The sequence below is a fragment of the Thunnus maccoyii genome, chromosome 12 (genome assembly GCF_910596095.1).
Source record: "Thunnus maccoyii chromosome 12, fThuMac1.1, whole genome shotgun sequence".
Classification (NCBI taxonomy): domain Eukaryota; kingdom Metazoa; phylum Chordata; class Actinopteri; order Scombriformes; family Scombridae; genus Thunnus; species Thunnus maccoyii.
In genome coordinates this window covers 16,385,497-16,407,142 of record NC_056544.1, presented here as the reverse complement: position 1 = coordinate 16,407,142, position 21,646 = coordinate 16,385,497, and the positions used below count along the sequence as shown (strand labels likewise).

The window sequence follows — 21,646 nt, the reverse complement described above, 5'->3', positions numbered from 1 at the left end:
GTTACACACCCCCTGGTCCACACTCCCTTTAAAGAACCTGGCACAGCTGCCCCACTACAACCACTCTCAATGGTCTGTGTGTGTGCTTGCATAAATTTGGGAGATACAGCAAAACAGAGTGATATTGTCAGCTTGTTATTCTGACATAATGAATAGTGTCTACCTACAGAAGTGTGGGGGATCATATCATCAACGGCCTCACCTGCACCTAAAGTATTTGTTAACTTTTTTTTTTTCTGCACTGCACATTTGTAGCACATTCAATACATGAAGGCGCTGGATAAACAAGACTCTAAGGACAATATTCCATCAGGTGTGTCAGTGCCTTGTTATGGATTTGTTTCCATGGACACAGCCTTTGATTGGGAGGAAGGATTTCTAAGGAATGGGATGTTATCTGTCAGTGGTCTCATACTTTTGTGTTAGACCAGGACTTAACTATGCTTAATCCCACAGCCAACATACAGATATGACTCCTGTGCAAGTTAATTGGATTTGGCTAATGAAAGCCTAATAATGATGATGTTCAAATGCCAAGATAATCGAAAGACGGCACCTGTCAATCATAACATTTGAAGATAAATTACAAGGTGCAAGAACATTAGTGGCCTTGTGTATGGAAGATGAATAATGTTTCATTGTCTGTTTTATAAAAAGGAAGGAAATGAAAGATCTGTCTGCTGTATGTGATCATAATGTTTCTTTCTGTGTCCTTGCAGAACCACACGTTGACTCAGCACAGCAGCTAACATGGCAAAGCGCAGCGCCGTGGCCGAGAACAAGGATCACATGACGCAGAGAATAATGTCTGACCGCCAATTACCGTCAGTGCAGTTTCCCACTGACTGTCTTGCACTGAACTTTTGATTCAGTTACACCACAAGGAACCATGCCACAGCAAGAAAAAAGAAAAGCAAAGCAAAGAAAATAAAAAGTGGGGGAGGGGGGGGCATAAAAGAACCCTCTCCGTTCTTTACTAACCATTATTTCAAAAATAAAGAAAAAGCCAACTTGTTTGTACATAGAATTCTTCATGTGTTGCTTAACTACAGCTATATTGCAATCTTATACAGTATTTGCCAATGTACAGTTCAAAATGTTTGTCCAAAAAAAGAGAAGAAAAAAAAAGATCAATGACATTGTCAATCAGACTAGATGGGACTCAACCAGTTGTGTAAAGGAAAAACAGGGTGCCACTGAAAGCGTAGGAAGCTGTAGGAACCGGCAAATGTTGTCAGGAGGACTCTTCGTCAGCGCCACTCCTACTGCGCAGTATGTCACTCTGTATCCTGACGTGGTCAATCATTATGGGGTAGAAATTTTGATTCACCAGCATAGGCTGAGATCTAGTCTGTATTTCTGTCGTAACATGGCTACCAGAGGACCAGCCGAGGACGGCGGTGCGACTAATCTGCACTGCCAGCGCTGGAGTTCAGATGAGAGACGGAAAAAAAAGAGAAAACAGAGAACAGAAAAACAGGACAGGATGCTGATATATGCAAACGCAGTGACACAGATTTGGAAAAGGCTAGTTCCTACGGTTGGCTCGTGAACAGAGGCGTGAAGCTCCCATGTGGCTCTCAGAGCATGGGGAAATCTCCAGCCCACTGACTCAACCTGTACATTTCTGTTGTTAATGTTTACTGCTCATTGAAGCCTGGAGATTACTGGAATTTTTTTTTTATGTTTTGTTATCGCTATGGGTTTTTTTTATTTGTTGTTTTTTGTTTTTTTGCAATGGGGGAGTAAATCCATTTGGATTTGGGGTCATGAAGACTGAACACAATTCCAGTCTGTCTCGGGGATATACCGTAGTTACAAAACTTTGTCCCTGGCTCTCCTGGAGAGTGCCCGAGTACTCCTCTTATTTCTTTGCAGTGTCCCATTGCTCTCGCTCTCTCTCTCTGCTCAAGCTGGAAGCCACTGTGGCATCATACAAAACTTAAAACCATTCTGTTATGTAAATGTTTTGCATTCATTGAACCTGAGATGCACTTTTGTATGAAACTTTAATGTTTTGACATTTTGATTGAGAATTGTTCGTACACAGTTTACAGGAAATCACCATCTCCTGCAGCAAAAGGACAGTTATCTCCGATGTTATTAAAATGTATTGTACAAATATGGAGTTCTGTATTTGGCAGACCTCGTTTTTTTGTGTTGCACATGTGATGGAAATATTAAAAACTGTATGAGGAAATGACTCCAATGTCCCTTCATTATATATCTAAAAGGCTTTGTGTATCTGTATGATAATAAGTGTGTGTGTGCATGTGTGTGTGTGAACACAATTAACCCATCAGACAAGAACTATGACAGCATAAACATGATCATCATCAAAAGATTACTCTGCTTCTTTTTCATTGTATCAAATTGCATCCTATTTTTCCTCACTCCCTTGTGGCTCCCGCTAACGAACATCTGAGCATCTTAAGGGAGGTCTGTGTTATTAATGACTCCATTACCCATCACCCTGTGCGGTCCCATTCTACACACCCTTGCGCTAGGTCTATTTAGGGAGCCTCCAGCACTCCGGGGGACCAACGAAAAGATTCTTCTGCCTTTGCCGAGTGGGACACAACCCATGCTACAACATCTGTCTGTCTCAGCAAATGATTCATCAATGGTGACACACAAGCAGCATAACATTTGTTGAAGCTTTCAGTTTTGTTTTGAAAAGGCTCAGCGCTGCATCTTTTAGCATTATAACTAGGTTATGCTGTGAATAACAAATGACTGTAAACTAATGCTGCCTTTGAAATATACAGCAGATACTCTATTACATTTTATGCTGTAAATAGAAAATGCTGCATACTGTATGCATACACAATTATAAATATGAATGTGTGGCATAATATTATATACATGTATATATAGACACATGTCAAATGTTTGGAGACACTTTCTCCTTCAAGAAAATGGGGAGGTGTGTCCAAACATTTGACTGGTACAGTGCATATACACTGTTTTGTTTAAAAAAAACATATATGGATGTCATCCCTCTCGATGATGATATTAAAGGTCATTTGTCACAGAAAATGATCACATACAGTATTTTATAATACATCTGTGTAATCGGGCTTTCTGAAGCTTGTCTTATTGAATTTTCCCATTTCAAGCGTAACATCAAATGCGCATGTTGTCTGTCATTTGTTAGCTTTTATTACATTACTATAATGAATATCAGATGAGGAATGACAGACTTCCACAATGGAGACAGAGCCCCTCGTCCAAATCAGAGATGGTACGGCCCAACATTAACTGTCATACTGAATGCAAGCTGGGCATCCATTAAACAACTTTGCTAGCATTTCCCTGTGCCAGGCACTTTTAATAAGCTTCAAGGGCATTTGAACGGGTCCAGAACTTTGCTTTGCCAGAGATGGACTGGCCCACATCATCCATTACATTAAATTGGGTGGCGGCCTCCAGCTCATATTTATGATTTAATTAAATTCACTTGTGAGGCGTATCAGAACCACTGCGGCCTCCCTTTTAACGCCAGCCTAAGCAGTAAAACACACACGTACAGACACACACGCACACAGCTACACACGTGAGTGCATACACAAGTGTTGTGTTTCTGACACTCGCCCAAGTGTGAGACATTGTGGGCGCTTTGGCAGGGGCGTTCTCAGGGGTTCATTTAAAGCAATATAATTACGCAGCCCCCAAGTATTCTTCCATCAGAAAGCAGCAGAATGGATGGCTTGTTCAGAGATAACTTAGCCTGGCTGATCCTCTACGGTGTCGTTGCATGAACATAACCTCAATGCAAGTGGTACTCAATGCTGCTAAGAGCCTGGCCAGTTTAGTGAAACTGGGCAGTTGGGCCAGATGTTTGGGAGTAGCTCAAATACCATTGTTCTTGTCCAGGATGTGTGTGAAATGGCATTTTGTTTTTTATATGACAGCCTAATACCCATAGTCCTCTAGAGGAAAAGTGCCAGCCTGTGTTAAGACTTTATTAAAGAATTATGAGAGCCTACTGAACCTGTGCTGTATACTACTATCCAGGAAGCTGAAATTTTTATCCGGTATGAACAACCAGCACAAATATAAGTATGCATTCATTGCGTGTCCCTTGTGCTCCAGCGTCTTTGCTATCGCTCTTCTTTGGTGCAAAATTTAGTTTGGTGAAAACTCCACATTGTTAGGCTGCGCATTCCTCCCACTGAAGGAGACCTCGGAGACCTCTTATGGCATTCAATATGTGCGCCCAAGCGTGAGATCCAGATCCATTTGGCCGGGAGATCCACTGGGAGTGTCTGGGGTAACCCAATCTCTCACACCGGCACTCCACATCCAGAGAGCCATCTTTTCACTTCAGAACTGTGTCAGCAAAATGGACGCCTCAACCTCAGTATGTAGCCCTGCCAGAGTGTTTATGGGTCGAGCACAAGGGCCTCTGCTATTGTCTTTTGTGTATCTCCTGTGTAATTTTGTGTACACCCTGTTTCTGTGTCTTTAAATGTAATTGTAGAAATAATAACAGTAAAAAGACAGTTGTGAAAGGTAGTACACATTTTCTTCCTCAGAGTTACTTTAAAGACGTTTCCTCTGCAAATGTACATATGCCAAAGACAGTTCTCAGGTTATAATTAGAGAGCAGGGCCTGGAGCTGTGAATATCACTTTCAAGTCTTGTGAATCTGAAAATAATCCCCTCATCCTACACCTTGAACCACACAATTACAAACTACAAGATGTAAATAAATGTTGTATTAAAATATAACATTTATTCTGAATTGATTTATCCCTCCATCCATTTTCTAAACCGCTTATCCTGTTCAGGGTCACAGTGGGCTTGAGCTTTGCAACACATTGGGGCAAGAAGCACCCTGGACATGTCGCCAGTGTATCAGTGGGCTAACACACATATGGACAAACAAACACATTCACACTCTTCCCTCCTCTGTAGCCTCTCTCCTAATGATCCCCCCTGTCTGCTGAACTAGGAGAGCTGAAGGTGAGTATCCCCCTCCAGTCATCTCCCTCTGCCTCACCAAGATAGACACTTGAAATAGACAAGGCACTAGACACTGTTTTTTTTTTTCTTTCTTTCTTTTTTTTTTTTTTTTTTTTTTGAGGGGTGGGGGAGGATTTTCAAAAATGTATTAAACACCAAGCAATAAAATATAGACCAGGTGGGGTCAAATTCACTGCAGCTATACCAGCTCCACAGCCAGTGTGGTGATGAGATGAGGACATGGAAAGATTCTAAAAAGAGGGGAGAAAAGAGAAAGAAAGTATCAATAATGCAGAATACACTGTATACAGCTGACAGTAAAAATGGAAAACACACTGCCTGAGAGAGAGGAGGGCACACTGAATTCTGGGCTGAGTCCCTTGTACTGTATCTCAGTGCCAGAACATGAATTCATTGGTTAAATGATTTGAGTTTATTGGGCCTGCTGAAACCAGTTCAAATGTTTCAGCGCTATATGTGTGTACGTGGCCACATATGCAGAAATGTCAACACAGATTTCTGCACTATTTAGTGCATTTGGTATCTTTAGTTTTATGACGAGCAGAAACGTCTGTATATGCACACACTGATGTGAAATAATTTTTGCTCATCGACATCTGCCATGTGTTTATTTAATGAACACATGGCAGATAAACACTGGTATGTGGGCATGCTTTGCCGAAAATAAATGTGGAGAAGGAGGCCGAGGCCAAACTAGAATTTGATTTTATTTTTGTTCATTTAATAGTTTTTCTTATTTATTGTGGGGCGTCATGTAAGCTGAACGCATTTCTCCATACTGTCAGTTTCACATTTATTTTGCATGTTTGTTTATTGGTGATGAACAAAAAATGCTCCATAATGGAGCCCCTCGGGAGAACAAGGGCCTCATTCTCCCAGTATTCCCCTGCGCTCTCCAATCTCTTCTTCTTTTCTTTTTTTAATTTTATCCCTCTTTTTTTTTAATTCAGAGCTTCCCATTCATTCTCTCTCTCTCTGTGATTCTCATCCTTTACTATTATCCACTCTCACTCATGTCAGTCTGTCTGCCTCTCGCTCTTCCACCACCCCTCCTCTCTCCCTTTGCATCTCTTGTATTGTAAACAGCTCACAAAAGCATGACAAGGTCTCTGCTCATGTTCCCCCTGCCTTCCTCTCTGTTCTCCCAGCTATTTGTTATTGTCTCCCCGCTATCGTATGTTTGTCTCTATCAAGCTTTCTTTATTCTGTTTTTCCTCTGCGTCAGAAAAGCAAAAGTTAATTAAATATGGAACGAGATGGAGCAGCATCTCTTTAAACCATCATGTCATTAAAATGGCATCCCTAGGAGATCAGCTTAAAAGGAGTCGGAGAACAATGTCTTCTCAGTCAGATATTTATGGGCCTGGTTATGTAAACATACTCCCTTTATTCTCTATGTATATTTCATGTAATTATCACTTTTTGTAGCGCTTTTCCCCTGAGATACATAGAGGCAAGAAGTTACTAGGGGAATGTCATTAGAAGAGACTATTGTTACAGCGCTGCTATGATACTGCACCGGGAAAAAGGCTACATTCCCGTCCTGGTGAAACCTTTTATCTATATTTGACTTCATCATATAAAAATCATCAGCGTATCTGCAGCCGAGACTCTCTGTCTGAGACTCACGGCCAATTCTCTGCAGTTGCCCATCTTTATTAAAACTGAGAAACATACTGACTAAAGCATTCAACAGTATTTTTTTTCTCTTCCAGCATGCATCTGATCTAGATACCAAGAAATTCAGAGATGATTTTCCAAGTTGCAAAAACCTTGATGCCTCATACTCAGCCTGCCCATATTCATCTGTAAGGATAGCAGAAGATCTGGAGTGAACTGGATTCCTTCAGCAGCAGAGGCCAGTGACTGGTGCTTGAAGGCCTGGGTGCCAGCTGACGGAAGCCGCTAATTAAGAGGGTTGGAGAGCCAGTGGGGTGCCTTATGAAACAGGGGCACCTGGGTTTCACAAGAGGGGGCCGGGTATCCATCACAATTCATCTGTGTTGCACAGGGAAGACCATAGTCCGCTCCAGCGTTATGCCACGTAGCCCTCTTTCACTCAAGCATAATGTCAAATACGGCTCACACAAAAACCCCCCTCCCCCTGTGTCAGCTTGTTTGCCATCACAGGGGGAGATGTTATTGCATGGCATGATGAAACTGTATATGTCAAGGTAGATTTCATTCAAGCTAAATGCACATAAATGCAGATTCAAAAAGAAATGGCTGTGCATAGATACAGGTAAATACACACGTGTAACATTAAGTATGTATGTAACATAAAGTATAAAGCATGCACGCACACACACACAGACACACACACACACTCACACAGGATCTGGACTCCCACATGCATAACTTAATGCCCCTCTCTTTTCCATTGTTCGTTGAGTCTTCTTTGCTGTAGGGTCAAAATGTCTCTAAGTAATCTAACTAGCTCCGACTTAAGGGACAATATAAGGTCTGCCATGAGTTCTGTCATTACTGTTTTACCCACCAGAGGCAGATACAGCTCTCGACCACCACTGAACCTGCCATATTGCTATCCAACCTGACCCCACAGATGCAGTAAACCTAAGTGAACCACAGTTTCGAAAGTCGACAGCAATAACCACTGCAGAATTGCTTTTAATCAACGTCTGAAATGAGGGTGACTTGAAGCGTCGCCCCATGCTGATTAAATGTAATTGTTTAATTGCCAAGTGCTGGGAACCCATCCTAAGAGGATTCCAATGGAATTATTTAATCTCTAGTCAGGAAGTACACTGCAGGAAAAAGCAGAGGGAAAACGGAAGAACGGAAAAGACAAAAATCAAGCAGAAATAGTCTGTTTTTCTTTTGGAGCATGTCCCTCATGAAATATTAACTGTGGTTTACATTTAGTTAGCTGAGAAAGTGAACAGCCTTCACGGGGGGAAAACGTACACTAAGTGATGCTACAACTTCAGAAGAGGTCAGAGTTTTGACCTGTATCTACAGACTAAAGTGGTTTGGTCTTGTTTGCCGGTTCATTTTTATGTTTCAGCTTTACTCCAAAATGCCACAACGCATCGGTCATTGCCTTGTTGTACGGAGTCCTGGTATGTCAAAATGCCAGTCCACTTGGCTATTTATTGTCTATTTTGTAGACCAGAGGTGTTTCAATTTGAAAACAAGAGATTTCTGCATTAAGTCATTCTAACAAAGTGCTAAAGGGGAACCTCTAAGAGCTTAACTATTCAGAGATTCTCATGGGGACGTTATATAGGCCCTCTCCCCCCTCTGATCACTGACTGAGTCTCTGCTAATGGGGCTCTATAAACTTAAGGGGCACAGGTGCGCTCCATTTGGGGGCACAGCTTTTAGATGCATTGCTTGGGGTCACAGACATCCAAACCCCCCATAAACACCATGACATACACTGTAAATAGGACTGAAAAAAAACATAGACACACTTATATTTGCACCAGATTAACACCTCTCGTCTGTATTTTTCATGGTGGCACCCCTCCTAGACCAATTTAAGCTGGCATGATTCCCAACACAGCCTCAGTCAGTAGCCAATCGGTTTGGCACACATGCCATGACATTTCAATCTATCAACAAAATCAATAGCAGTACTCTTCCTAATATAACTGCACACAGTGCAAGCGCTCTTCACAGTGATACGGCTCTTTCTGTCGCATTTAGATACAAGGGAGTAAACCCAGGCTTTCCATTCTGCTGATAAATGCAGTTCTGTCATCCCAAGGGAAATGTGCCTGCATCCCTCTGGTCAGAAGTGTGCGTCTGTCCCCCCACCAAGCCACGGGCAGAGAGGGAGTGAGGGGGGAGCAGAGGCCTGTTCCCTGCAGCTGTGCCCTTATTCCCAGCACCTGACCAGGGGCCCAGATGTGCACATGGGCAACAGCAACAATTTGAGCAATGTAAGTCCCCTGTGGGACCCAGGCACCTGCAAATGTAACCCCACTATCTAACATGATGGCGTAATTACAGGTCTAATAAGTCTACATCTGGAAAAAACTCATTTAATCTATCAAATCAAAGCTACCTAGACTGGGGAACAATACAAAGATGTTATTGCCCTGTCAGCATTTCATCTGCACATCAAACCAAAGCCACTCGGCACTTGGCACTGACCCAATTAGCCATCAGGTAGACAGCAACTACAGGGCACAATGTTGCCATTTACAATGTAGCACAGAGTTAAATTTAATTAATTAATTTTATATTGTGCATAAAAACCCTCAGGCAGTTACAGAGATGTGTTTATTTTTAAAAATTCAAAATTTCATCCACCTAAAGTACACACAAAAATGTATTTATCTTTTCATTATTACACATTCCTTTCTTCTGGGCCAGAAAGACAACACTTAGGCAACAACTCTAATAATTCAGTTACACAAATGGTTACAAAATAGTATAATAACATTAAAGCATAGAACTCTAAATGTCCAGATTTTGCCGTTACAAGTGACACTTGACAGTGAAAGGACTCACTGTGGATAAATCTGAAGACCATCCACCATCCAATTTTATGGACCTGTGATTATTTGGTTACATTCTTCTATTACAACTCAAATCAGTCAGGGCACTGGTGCAAAAAACATGGCTTGCATTTAAATTAAAATTCAAATACATGAAGTAAAACATGTAAGTGAAATCATGGCCAGTCTCAAAGACTGACTTGAGTCGATGATAAATCGGAGTTTAATGCTCAAACACTGCACAGGCTGTAAGCTGGAAAGGTTAATGGTGACATCTAGTGGCTCAAAAGCATACATACACCTGCTGAAAAATGGTATTTTGGCATTGTTTGTAAACAGGTTACCTCTCATTGTCTTCCTCTCTCTACATATATCCAAACACTGAATGTAAAACCACATATAAAAACTTTAAGAACACCAGTGGTGATTGCTGTGCTCTGGAGTCTTTTACTGGCAAACTGATTGATTATCGGTAGTAATGTAGTAATAGTTCAAGAAAAAGAAAAAATAATGTTTACTTTTGTTTGCATTGTCTTTCAACATTACAGTACAGAAAGTCATTTATTTGTTAATACAGGGTGATGAATGAGCAGAAAATTGTGAAAAAGCATGTGAATAAGTGTAATTTTTTACAAAGGTAATCTATGGTATAACCATGTGCCCAAAAAAGAGAGACATTGATTGCCTGTTGTAAGACTTTCATAGCACATTTGATTTTATACACATTTATACTTAATGGCACTTTGTGTTTTAGTCACTGTGCTTCTGAAATAGTAAAAGTAGTAAACTTTCTAACAGCAGAGGGTGATATTGATCTGCTTTACTTCAGCTGAAGCAAAGATGTCACAGTGAAGGCAATACTTATCTTCTATGAACATAAATGCCAAAGATGCCAAGCTGCTTCACATAAAAAACTAGACAAGATAATCAATGAATTGCTACTGTTTTTAGCCTAATATAAAATTTTGCAGTGTTTCATGTTCCATAGCATCACATACTGTAGCTATGTAAATGGGTAACAAGTGTGCAGTATGTGACGGTTGGTCAATGAAAACATGTTGCCCCTATTTCTACAGATACATACAGTACACAAGTTATGCCTGAGTCATTACAGCGTCTGTCTGGTGCTATTTTCTCTATTGTTTTTCTTCTCACCAGACACAGCAATGATAAACGTGTTCTCACAGTGTGTGAAAACCTTTGCCCATTAATTATCATAATACTTTTGTTGACATATTCTGATTCATAAGCAGAGGTTACAATTATTTTCATGGTGTCTAGTATACATTTAAGATGTTCACAGTGTACTGACTGACAATATATTACATTATACTGTACAGTACCAACATTATACATTCAAACACTGAAATGCACATTTGAAAACTATTAATTATGGTCTATGTGGTGAACAGTTTAGCTTCATCTGTTGAAACTGTGGAATTTAAGATTTTGAATACTTTTATCCATAGTTTTGGCACATTGTCTGTCCCTATCCATCCATGAGTATCTGCTTGTCACTGGCCAACACGAAGGACAGATGATGGGGGAGTAGTATGCCGCTTTGGGCAGAGAATCTTGCTAAAGGCCCTGCGGAAGCTACTGTGGCAAAGTGGGTACAGGAATGGGTTAATAGCAGAGTTGAGCCACAGGAGCCAGAAGGTGACCTCGTACCAGTGATGCTGGATGCACCGCCCTCTGCAGGCGGCACGGATGATCATCAGTAGGGTGTATGGTGCCCAGCAGATGGCAAATACACACACTATTATGGCCAGGGACTTAGCAATTTTCTTATCCCTGGACAGACGGCTGGGATGGGCTGCCCTGTTGGTTGAGGGATCTAGTTTACCCAAACTGGGAGAGGAGGTCTGGGAGTGTATAGAGCCTTTTACAGCCAGTTTCATCCCCAACCCCCAGTTGTGGGACAAGGGGATACCTTCCCCTTGGGTAGAGGCAGGTTCGCTCAGTTGAAGGTGAAGCTGCGCCTCCCTGCTGTGGAGTCTCCTCCTGCGTATGCTGAGGTAAATGCTTAGGTTGAAGAAAGCCACCGAGATGAAAGGAGAGAAAAACTCCAGCATGGAAGCACTCAGCAGGAAATACCAAGAGTAATAGAACTCTGCAAAGCACTCATCCTTTGGCACGCGGCTTCTGCCCATCACCAGCTCCCAAAATATGATAGCTGGGCCGTACAACACAAAAGCTAGCACCCAGACAGCAATCATCTTGATTATGGCTTGATGAGTCATGCTCTGTCTGGCACGATAACTTACCTGCAGTAAAAATAGATCATATTACACATCAGAAAATATGCTTTATACATATAAGTAACATTGCATTCTACCATTACTGTAGAAATGTAGAAATTGTAGAAAGTCAGAGGGCAAAAGAACAATTTATTATTACACCCATGAAAAGCATGATGCATTCATGTATAAGCAGTATTTTAATGTTTTCTATGTAAAATATTAATGTGTAAATTAAAAAGTATTTGCCTCTGAAACAAGTTGAAGTCTATATACACATGACATAAAGGGAAACTACTGTAATGGAGTAAAGGTATCTCAAAAATGAACTTAAATACAGTACTTGAGTTAATGTATTCAGTTACATTCTCCCACATTGACCTCCTTAAACTATTCACAGTGAATATGAAGGCTAGTCTTCAATCAGCACCCATTGTTTTAAAAGATCCCCTCCAGACATGTATTAAGATGTAAAAATACTCTGCTTGAAAGAATAATGTGTGTCTGATATGGTTTTTCCACAAAGAAAGAATAATTAGTACTTTAAAATCCTTAAAATGGCATCTATTCCTCCTCCCTCATCAAAAATTCCAGAATCTATGAATTTCATTTCAGAAGTTTAACTCCAGGACACAAGATATCTCCTACTTCACTGTGAAGTCAGTTCTCAGTGTTTGTGCACTGGAGGATTCAAGTTCCCACATCACACTTGCATACAGAACCATGATTGCTTGATCATGCTCATAGGCCAACCCCTTAAAATCAGATTTTCAATGAGCACAGAGAAACTTTATACTTTCTGTAGATGAATATAAAAATAGCCTTCCAGTATCAAACTCCACACATGCTGTACATCATTCTGCACAGTGAAGCTCAAACATTCAACTGTAGGGACAAGAACAAAATATATTGAGTGGAGGGGGACTTTAAGCTCCTATGTCTACAAAAATTATCCTGTGAAACCCTCCCTGCCCTGGTGATCTAACACAGAGAACTTTACAATATACTACATACAATATGTATCTCTTGACAGATATATAATTACATGTTTGTGAAACATGCTTTTTATCAAAGGAAATGATTACATGTGACTCTTCATTGGTAGTAGTTTTTTTTTTTTTTTAAACTGCATTACTTTCTTTTGCTTGCAATTTTTCAATTTTGCAAGAAGAGCACATAAAACATTACAAATTGTTTTTCAATTTTTGAGAAAACCCAATGCAAAATCAAGCATTTTTGGCCACAATAATCACAAAAAAACTGCAAAATCCTAGAAGGACTGACTAACAGTATGCAGTGCAGGCATGTATGAACGAGTGTTAAGTCAATGAAGCACCTCTCATGACCACTTGTCTCAATTAGTCTCACTTCCTATGTCCCTGTCCACATTTTTGTTCAGTGGGCTGTTCCAAATGACCATAATTTAACACCAAGTCTTGTTCAGAAGATAAGGTGTGGTGAAACTTAGATTTGTACAAATTAAGTGGCATTCTTGCCCCCTGCTGCATGTAATAATGTGCGACTCAATGGAGAAGAATCAGGTGTTCTTATGAATCCAATATCATTTTCTTTATTGTTACAGTGCAGGAAATTCTACATAATTGTTAGATAATTTGATCATAATTATCATTAGGAGATCTTCTAGGCTGAAGCTTAGGCTACCCTAATCAAACCTAACACATAAAATCTGATCTCTTCCTAACACCATACAGTTAGCATTCATTAGATGCATATATTTGCGTCAAATATATGCATCTAATCTGACTCCAACTTTTCTTTCAAACTTTGTCCTCTGATTGTTGATGATCCTTTGTCTTTTATTGTTCAGAGGGGGAAAAAATGCTTTTAGGAGAATGCTGTTTGGCTGCCGGTGGCCTGTTTCTCCTATGATTGATCTCTCCAGGTTGGAAGGACCATAGCACAGAGGAGGATCTCTATGATCAAAGCCAGCTAATTAAAGAAGAGTCTCTCTCTCTCTCTGGTGTTATTTGTATTCATTGCTCTGATGTTAAGTGTTTGCTTGTGAAAGGAAACAGAACACTCTCTTTGTCTGCTATGCCAAGCCTCATCCCACATTTGAGTTAACACGCATGTGTATAGGATACAGTCAGCCAGCTAATGCACAAACAGGTGCCAACAAAAGGTTCAGAGGGGCTGCAGAGGGTTGGAAATTTATGCTAACTGCTGGATTTGTGCCAAGACCGGCAGAAAATATAAAACCAACATTACTGATGCTGTGCAATCACAAAATATAACAATGGAAAAGTGTTGCATTGACATGGTTTGAAGTGGAAATTAAAATTATTCAAGTAATTCATAACCTTAAAATCTAACTCTGCTATTCAAAAATCAAATTTTATAGCTTATAAACAGTCATGTGTTGTTTTCTGTGTGTTTTCTGAAGTCCTAAAGTCAAATGTGACTTTTTATGTTCATCATGGGGAAGAACTATAATTAGGGGTGGCACTGGGCCTGAATGGGTCAGGAATGATTAACCTCTGCAGATGGGCACATTTGGGAGAATGAAGTGGCACTGCCCTTACCAATGACCTGGGAGACTCACCAGTCAGGATATTAAGCCACAGACCACAAACAGTGGACATTTTGTATGGCTATAAAGAAAGAAACTCTTCAACTTTTAACATTTTGCTTTAAATTTGTCATAAAAATGTAAAAAAAAAAAAATGTATTTCTGTCTTGGTGGAAACTAGGATAAGGAAAATGATTCAGAGAAAAACTGAGAATGAATTCTAAACCTACTGACCATCATTTGACCATGACAGTGTTTCATTTTCTTCCACAAATATAGCAGGCAACTAACTGTGTGTCACAGTCCTAAATTCACTATGATGGCTACTGCCATTACAGATGTAAGGTAACGGAGGTTCCACTCACTGCTCTGGTGACTGACAGGAAGCGGTCGTAGCTGATGAGGACAATGTTGAAGACCGATGCAGAACAAAGGAGGTAGTCTATGACCAGCCACAGCTTACACAGTCCTCTGCCCAGTCTCCACCTGCCTGTAACAATGTAGGGAATGTAGACTGGGATGCAGAACGCCCCTACAGAGACAGTTGGAAAGGGATCAGACACCAAATGATGTGCAATCACAATATCTATTATAAATCCCCAAAAAATGAGCAAGCACTCTAATTATTTATTGTTGGTCCCATCAATTTAACTCAACTCAACTTTAATGTGCAGCTACTTAAATGTTTAATGTAGACCTATTCAACTACTGTATGACTTAGAAGTACACATCTACAGTACAGGCAGGCACAGGAGCTTCAAAGATATGTTGAGTGTTTCAAAGCCTTACCTATCATATTTCAACATATATCATAGCACATCATAGCAAATAGCCTTTATGAAAGAAATAACACATGAAACTTTACTCTATATTCTGTTATTTCACGAGCCATAAAAAGACCTAAGTTGGACTTACCTACAAGAAAATCTGATATTGCCAAATTCAGGAAGTAGTAATTGCATTGCCTTCTCAAACTCTTGTCCACTTTAAAGGCAAAAATTACCAGTGCGTTACCCAAAACTATCACAACAACCAAAGTCACCATCATCACCATCAAAATTACAAATATAGGTCCTGAAAACACGAAGCTGCTCTGGACTCGAGTTGAAGCATTGTCAAAATAGTACCCACTGGAGTTGGAATCAGTTTGTTCCACCGACATGATCCTGATGGGAGGTGAAGATGCGATCGTTAAGTCCTCAACAGACCAGCGCTGAGAAGAATAAGCCAGCAACAAGTGCCATGTGAATGGACACAGCATCCAACATCCCCAGATATCCTCGGAAAACCTCGCTGCTCTGTTGAAAGTGAGCACAGTGTCCGAGGAGATCCACGAGAGAGCACACAACGCTCTTCTCTAAATGCAGCCAGGACATTTGGTGAATTACGCATTCAGCCCTGCGTTACAGTGATGGATTACAATAAAAGAATACTTTTTTGTTCTCACACATTGTATGCGGAGCAGGATTATGAATTTAAAAGCATTTCCAACCACCTCTACGATGATGTAAGTGATAAACACCATGGAAAAGTTTGTTTTCTCTTAACGAGACTTCACAAATTAGGGACACCATATGGAACAAGGTGATGAATTATCCAAGTAACCCACACTTTATTCAGTGGACACAGATTTTAGACAGTAAACCTGATTACCATCTGTATACTGTATATTGAGATTGGCCAAATAATTTGGCTCACGTCAAATTATTTCAATTTCTTGCTGCGAATAAACACAGTAAGCAGATCCGCCTGTTTAATAGTCTCCAGCCACATCTTTCCCCTGCTGAAATCCACTCACAGAAACGTCATATTTGATTCACAGGCACACACTCCCTCATCAGCACAGACAATTGAATAGACAGTGCCTGCCCTGCACTTTACCACACAAGCAGCCTACTAATTTCAGTTGCTGCCTCTAATGAGCATGCTCAGGATATTATGCGGGATAAAGCAGGCAGAAGACAAACATAAATGCATAGTTAAACAAAGACTGAAATAACTCAAAAATGCTGTTTACTCTATGCTTGTATGTCTTATTTTAGCTATATTGTCATGTCAATGTTTTTTCTGTTGTCGGTGAAACTTAGAGACAGACATAAAATTGAGATGATAGTTTTGAGCAATTTTTGCCTAAAATAAATGTCAGATTTTTGTGAGCAGTCTCTGCCTTTTCCTCCCACTCTGCCAGCAGCGAGCACCTTCAATATGACTGACATGAAAAGCTGTGCAAGCCAGCAACAGCATGATGGACAAAACAAGAGCAAGTGGGAGGTACACATACCGGGGTTCTCTCACTGAGGCTCTCATCAGCACGTCTGGTAAGATTAACAGTTTAACCAGGGGTGATAAAATATTCAGCATCATTGCCTATGGCACCCAAAAGTTCAGTATGTGGGAATTTGTCTATTTCATGTTCCTGTTAAGCTCCTTATGTGTGTATAACATCCCAGTTGCACACACTGGGAGAAGCTGTGGGCCTTATTTGCATTCTGATATCCTGTCAGTCCCCCAGCTGTGGTCCAAGAGAAATGAGAAACACTACAGAGCAGCAGAACTGACTGAAGGAGCTCAGCTTGAATTACTGTTATTTTCTCACAAATGGAATCACCACCATCTCTCAGAGTTAGTCACGTCACAGCTGCAATACAGGAGGCAGTGCAGGAAAAGGCACACGGCAAGCGTAGCAGTTCTTATGCAGCTTCATTCAAACAGACTCCTTGCCAGTGCTGTTCACAATAAGCTCAGTTAAGATGAATGTCTGCCCAAATCAGCCCTCTAGAAAGTTGACCTCACTGCTTTTGCAGCTTCTCTTTAAGTGATGTCATCATAATCCTCAATTTTCACTTCCAATGTGTTAGTTTTGGCAAAAGAGAAATGAGGTGGTTTATCGTGTGAGAAATGTGTTATAAGAATAAAATGTAAGCATAAATGTAACATAACTTAAATGTAAGTTATGTTGTAAGCATAAAATGTGTTATAAGCATAAAATGTAAAATGTGTGGTGACTTGCAGTTCATGATGGCTGATGGGAAAACAAAATAGTACAAAATAATACTTTACTTTCGGCAATGGATGTTGGAGAGCAGTTTAGAGTTGACAGTTTGGATTTGCATACTGTGTATGAGGTAAGCTAAGAAAAGGATGACTGACAAATATCATTTCATCTGTGAATGGTCCCAAACCCTGTTGAATAGTAGTGCCAGTTTCCAAAAAACTGTTCCTTAAAGGCCAAATTGTAAGTTCAGTATTCAGGTAGTACAGTTTCTGGCTGTCTATAAAAGGCTTGTGATAGTGACATACCCATTAGTTACAAATGTAGGTTATTCAAATATGCAACAAAGACATGGATACATTATGGAAACTGGTGCTTCGCCGTCATGGAAACTAATGCACATAAAGATTTACACTTGTGCTGCACTATCACTCAGGCTCTCAGAGACAGTTTGCAGCTAAAAATGTTTTCTTGTCAGCCATCATTAGGTGCAAATAACACATTTTCATTGAAAAAACTCCTTAATAGACTTTGTATTACAAGAAAATTTTCTATTCCTAAGAATTAAATGAGTGTTACACTAAAGATGATACAGGTTTGTCTACCGAGCATTAATATTAGATTATTACTGCAGACATTGTGCACTTATGTGTTCTTGATAACATACTGAGTAGTACAAAGAAATATTATGGACGGCATGTTCACAGGTCAATGTGTATTTATTGTAGTATAATTATGGCTTGCCTGTGTAAAACACTACATTCATATTAAGCAGAATGCAAAAATTATGTCATGGAAGCAATCAAGTTGGCAGGTGCAGTGTTGCTGAATTTGGGAACACAAGTGCAGTGACTCATCTGAATATGGAGGGCACTCAGAAACAAAGCAGTGTCACAGAGGGTACACAGAAGCTCTAGTGTTGCCGATTATACTGTGTCCTGCTGTGGCTCTCCACTACTCTAGTACTCAAGTGTTTGTGTTTGGATGCTGGGCTGAAGTACTGAAGCTGCCATACTGTAACAGTGTGCCTAACCACAGTAATCACAGCTAAAATTAAACAATATCATTTGCAGTGAAAATCCCAATTCTCCCATTAAATGTCATTGTGAGATCATACTCATAATGTGTATGTTGTAGAAAAATTGTTCGCACATCTCTTGTCAATAATCTGTTATTTTTTACATGTTTAGGTTATAGTTTTTATAAATAGGCAGATTAATTCAACAATACTAAAGCTAAATACAAGCCTGTAAATGCCTAATCCTGACATACAATTAAAATTGTCAAGGACAAAGTGAGTCCAGGCTGCCTTGTAGATTGTCTGGATTTTTATTAATTAAAAATAGTGATATAGTGTCAGCATTTTGGCCACCGAGTCTCTTAAATTCTCCAAATGTGTTGTTGCACACAAGATAACCAAGAATGCCATACTGGCGGTGCTATAGGTAGGCCTACAGCAAAATGGCACAGCTGTCAAACTTCTTCTCTTCTCCTTCTTTCTTCATATTCCCCTCTTTGGCCTTCTTCTTTTCCTCTTGCCTGGCAGCTCTTATTGTGTTTTTCTAATTCACGTCTTTGTGGTAATTGTGCAGTTGATCTAAATAAGTAAGTGATGGTTGTCATAATCTCACATTCGGCAAACAACAGCATGAGCAGAAATGTTGCTTTAGTCCTCTCATTGTGCATTTGGCTTTGTGCTGTTCTGAGTAATGCAGAAGTTCCTGTCAAACAGCCAACAGTCTTCTGATGTCAGTGTAACAAAAACACAATAAGCAGTAGTAAGTAGTAAGTAGTGAGTAGTACACTAGTATACGATTACTACTGTATTTCAGTTAAGTCTTCAGGCTTTTGGAAGACATTCAATGAAAATGAGACTTGATTCTACTGTTTCTTTTTGGTCCAGTGCCCTTCAAAGTCAAAATTGTATCTCACCATACAATAGCAATGCACCTGTGTTACCTGTGTCATGTTATCGGAATGGAATAGGATAAAATCAATATGCTGGGCATGGGCTAATTGCCATTTGAACATAACAGAAATATCCCCTGATAGTCTAACTCCTCACATCACATGAGAGCTGTCACAGTTTACATAATAAATGCTAATCATTAATGAAAGAGCCAAACTCATAGTTGGATGGCTTCACAGCCCTACAATCTGTTTGGCAGAGCTGTTTGTGAGATGAAGGGTGCTGGCATTTACCTTATGCTCCAGATCCACAGAAGCTCATTGAAATGCTGTGGGTGTGCCTCATCGTGACAGTATTTTGACTTGTTAAATTTTTCATCTCATTTTCAAAAGCTCCAAGCTGGTTAATCCATGCATCACTTTACTCCACCCTGATTTCAGCATTAACTGAGTAAGTCATCATTGTAAACATCACTGTGCAATAATAATTACTGTAAGAATTATGTAAGCATTGAAAGGAAAATGTGGATGCTAAATAACCAGAAGGCATCTGGTTTAGGCTAAAAGAAATGAAATGAACTGTTGTTAATAAGTTTTGATCTGTTTGTATAATTCAGAAATCAAGCCTTTGTATTATGCCCTTGTTGCAAATTGATAAAGTGGCAATAATTCAGATTTTATATCACTTTTAAATGTTTGCATCTACTATGATGAAGCTCCCACTTGCTTTTGAATCATTTTTGGTTATTGTGATGTAAATATGTATTAAGAAAGTTTTACTTCAATTTTCTTCCTAAAGGTGAACAGACTAATGACCAGAGGTAATCTATCCCAGAATAGCAGCACATCATCTTGCAGTATCAAGGCAGTCTTCAAGCAATTACTTTAGAATAATACTCCTCATATGAATATTAATGCTTTAGTGTCTTAACACTTATCAGTGTTATTGACAGTACCCCTGTGAAAATAATAGCTAAACCTGATGATCCATTGGGGTTCATGCAAATGAGAGACAATGCATTTGAGAGCATTTTAGAGATAACAAGGCATGTGTGTGGTGATGAGTTATATTTGTAGTGAAAATTGCTTTATTGAGCATTGTAAACTTTGTGATAAATGTGGCACCTGGACTCATTTCCATATAAAGAGCTATAACATTAAAAAAAAGAGAAGGCAGATAGTAACTAATTACTTGCACCATTTATTTTCGAAAACTTCTTAAAACACCACCAATGGTGCGATGTACAGGTGTTTTCACTTATTTTGTCAGACTGGACTGTGTCTGAGGACAGCGTGAGCGTGGACATGCAGTGCTGGATTTGTGTCTGACTGACCTTCTATTAGTCTTGTTGCACCTGGGTGAAGACATGCCGTCATCATTCTTATTGGTTCATGAAGTTTGGTGACCTCATATAATTCTAGCATAGCTCCGCCCAACTTGAACCTGAGCAGATGCGTGATTGGTCAGAAATGGAAAACACCTATGTGAGTGTGCAGGGCATTTAAAGGGTGGAACACAATGAAACTAACTACCAGTGTTATATTCTGTGATGCTGAATGTATAATGTCAGCACAATTATATACTGTATCAGACATGCTGCATTTAGACTGTTTTCCTGCAAAGTGCTCTCTGCCTTTATTGCAGTTATCTTTTCCTGTTTCTTTACAAGAATTCAGCTTATAAGAGCTCCTAAAACCCTAAAAAGAAGCACCACAACTGGTGAATCCTAGTTAGAATGAGTTGTACATCACAAGTATTCCAGATTTTCAACTCAGAGACAGACAGAGAGACAGACTATTGATCTGTGATTATTAGCAATTTATTGTTTGTAAGCATATCTACTGTCTGAACCATCCACTGAGCTCATACATTATGAAATACAGTAGATTTATTTTTGGATTGTATCTGCAAAATACTTACTGTAACTACAATTTAAAAAAAAAGCATAATGTGTTCTAATAGAAGAACAGCTTTCCAGACCCGTTTCCTTTGCTAAGGAGTCAAATAAGCCTTTCCTATTCACACTACTCTGTGTGAAGGGAATACATGCTGTACTTCTTTCCCCTACCTTTCCCTCACTCGCTGTCTCTCTCCCTGCCTGTCCCTAAAATGTCCCTGCTGGGGATTCTATCTCCTGGTTCCTTTTGAAGCAGTGGCCTCTCTTTGCCTCCATTATCTTGTAATTTGTGAGGGATTACGCTCTGGAGCACACACAGTCCACCCCGTTGCTTAAGAACTGTGACAGCTTACAATAATTGCCATGCTAATTAGCAGGAACTAGCCCAGTGCGCTTCTTTCCCTCACCAGACCTGATTTGATGAATATGCTTTGATTAATGTCTGCAGCAGTGTTTCCATAACTTCCGAACCATTGTAATTAACTACGTCACAGATAATGACAGACTGATATATGTTAACAAATAAAATGCAGAGTCTATTGTCTCTGAAGGACAAAGTGAAAACCTGTTAATCCTGCCACAGAGAAGGTTTTATTAGGTATTGGACCAGTGTAAGAAGCAGT

General features: G+C 39.9%; 2 protein-coding genes across 8 annotated transcripts in view; one reads left to right on the top strand and one right to left on the bottom strand.

Annotated features, from left to right (window-relative positions):
- Window positions 1-2,203, top strand: part of LOC121909106 (zinc finger protein 521-like) — a 90,390-nt gene extending 88,187 nt beyond the window's left edge. For all 6 annotated transcript variants that reach the window (XM_042429521.1, XM_042429522.1, XM_042429520.1 and 3 more), the window contains one exon: window positions 720-2,203. In XM_042429521.1, coding sequence (XP_042285455.1) covers window positions 720-749 — 30 coding nt within the window. In that variant the 3' untranslated portion in view covers window positions 750-2,203. The remainder of the gene's footprint in view (window positions 1-719) is intronic.
- A 7,070-nt stretch (window positions 2,204-9,273) lies between these two features.
- On the bottom strand, window positions 9,274-15,824 carry LOC121908667 (histamine H3 receptor-like). 2 transcript variants are annotated; one of them, XM_042428881.1, is made up of 4 exons: window positions 15,357-15,824; window positions 15,141-15,209; window positions 14,591-14,757; window positions 9,274-11,722 (listed from the first exon to the last, which is right to left on the bottom strand). In XM_042428881.1, exons 1-4 carry the CDS (start codon window positions 15,484-15,486, stop codon window positions 10,970-10,972), a joined length of 1,119 nt encoding a protein of 372 aa, XP_042284815.1. In that variant the 5' UTR covers window positions 15,487-15,824; the 3' UTR covers window positions 9,274-10,969. The 2 variants fall into 2 exon arrangements, with proteins under 2 accessions (XP_042284815.1, XP_042284814.1); XM_042428880.1 differs by having other exon boundaries at window positions 15,141-15,824.
- Window positions 15,825-21,646: the final 5,822 nt, after the last annotated feature.

Coding starts and splice junctions, on each gene's coding strand:
- LOC121908667 (XM_042428880.1), bottom strand. CDS start 15,486: ATGCTGTGTCCATTCACATGGCACTTGTTGCTGGCTTATTCTTCTCAG. Junction 14,758..15,140: donor AATATCAGATTTTCTTGTAG/GTAAGTCCAACT, acceptor CTGTCTCTGTAG/GGGCGTTCTGCATCCCAGTC. Junction 11,723..14,590: donor TCCTGTCAGTCACCAGAGCA/GTGAGTGGAACC, acceptor TTTTTACTGCAG/GTAAGTTATCGTGCCAGACA.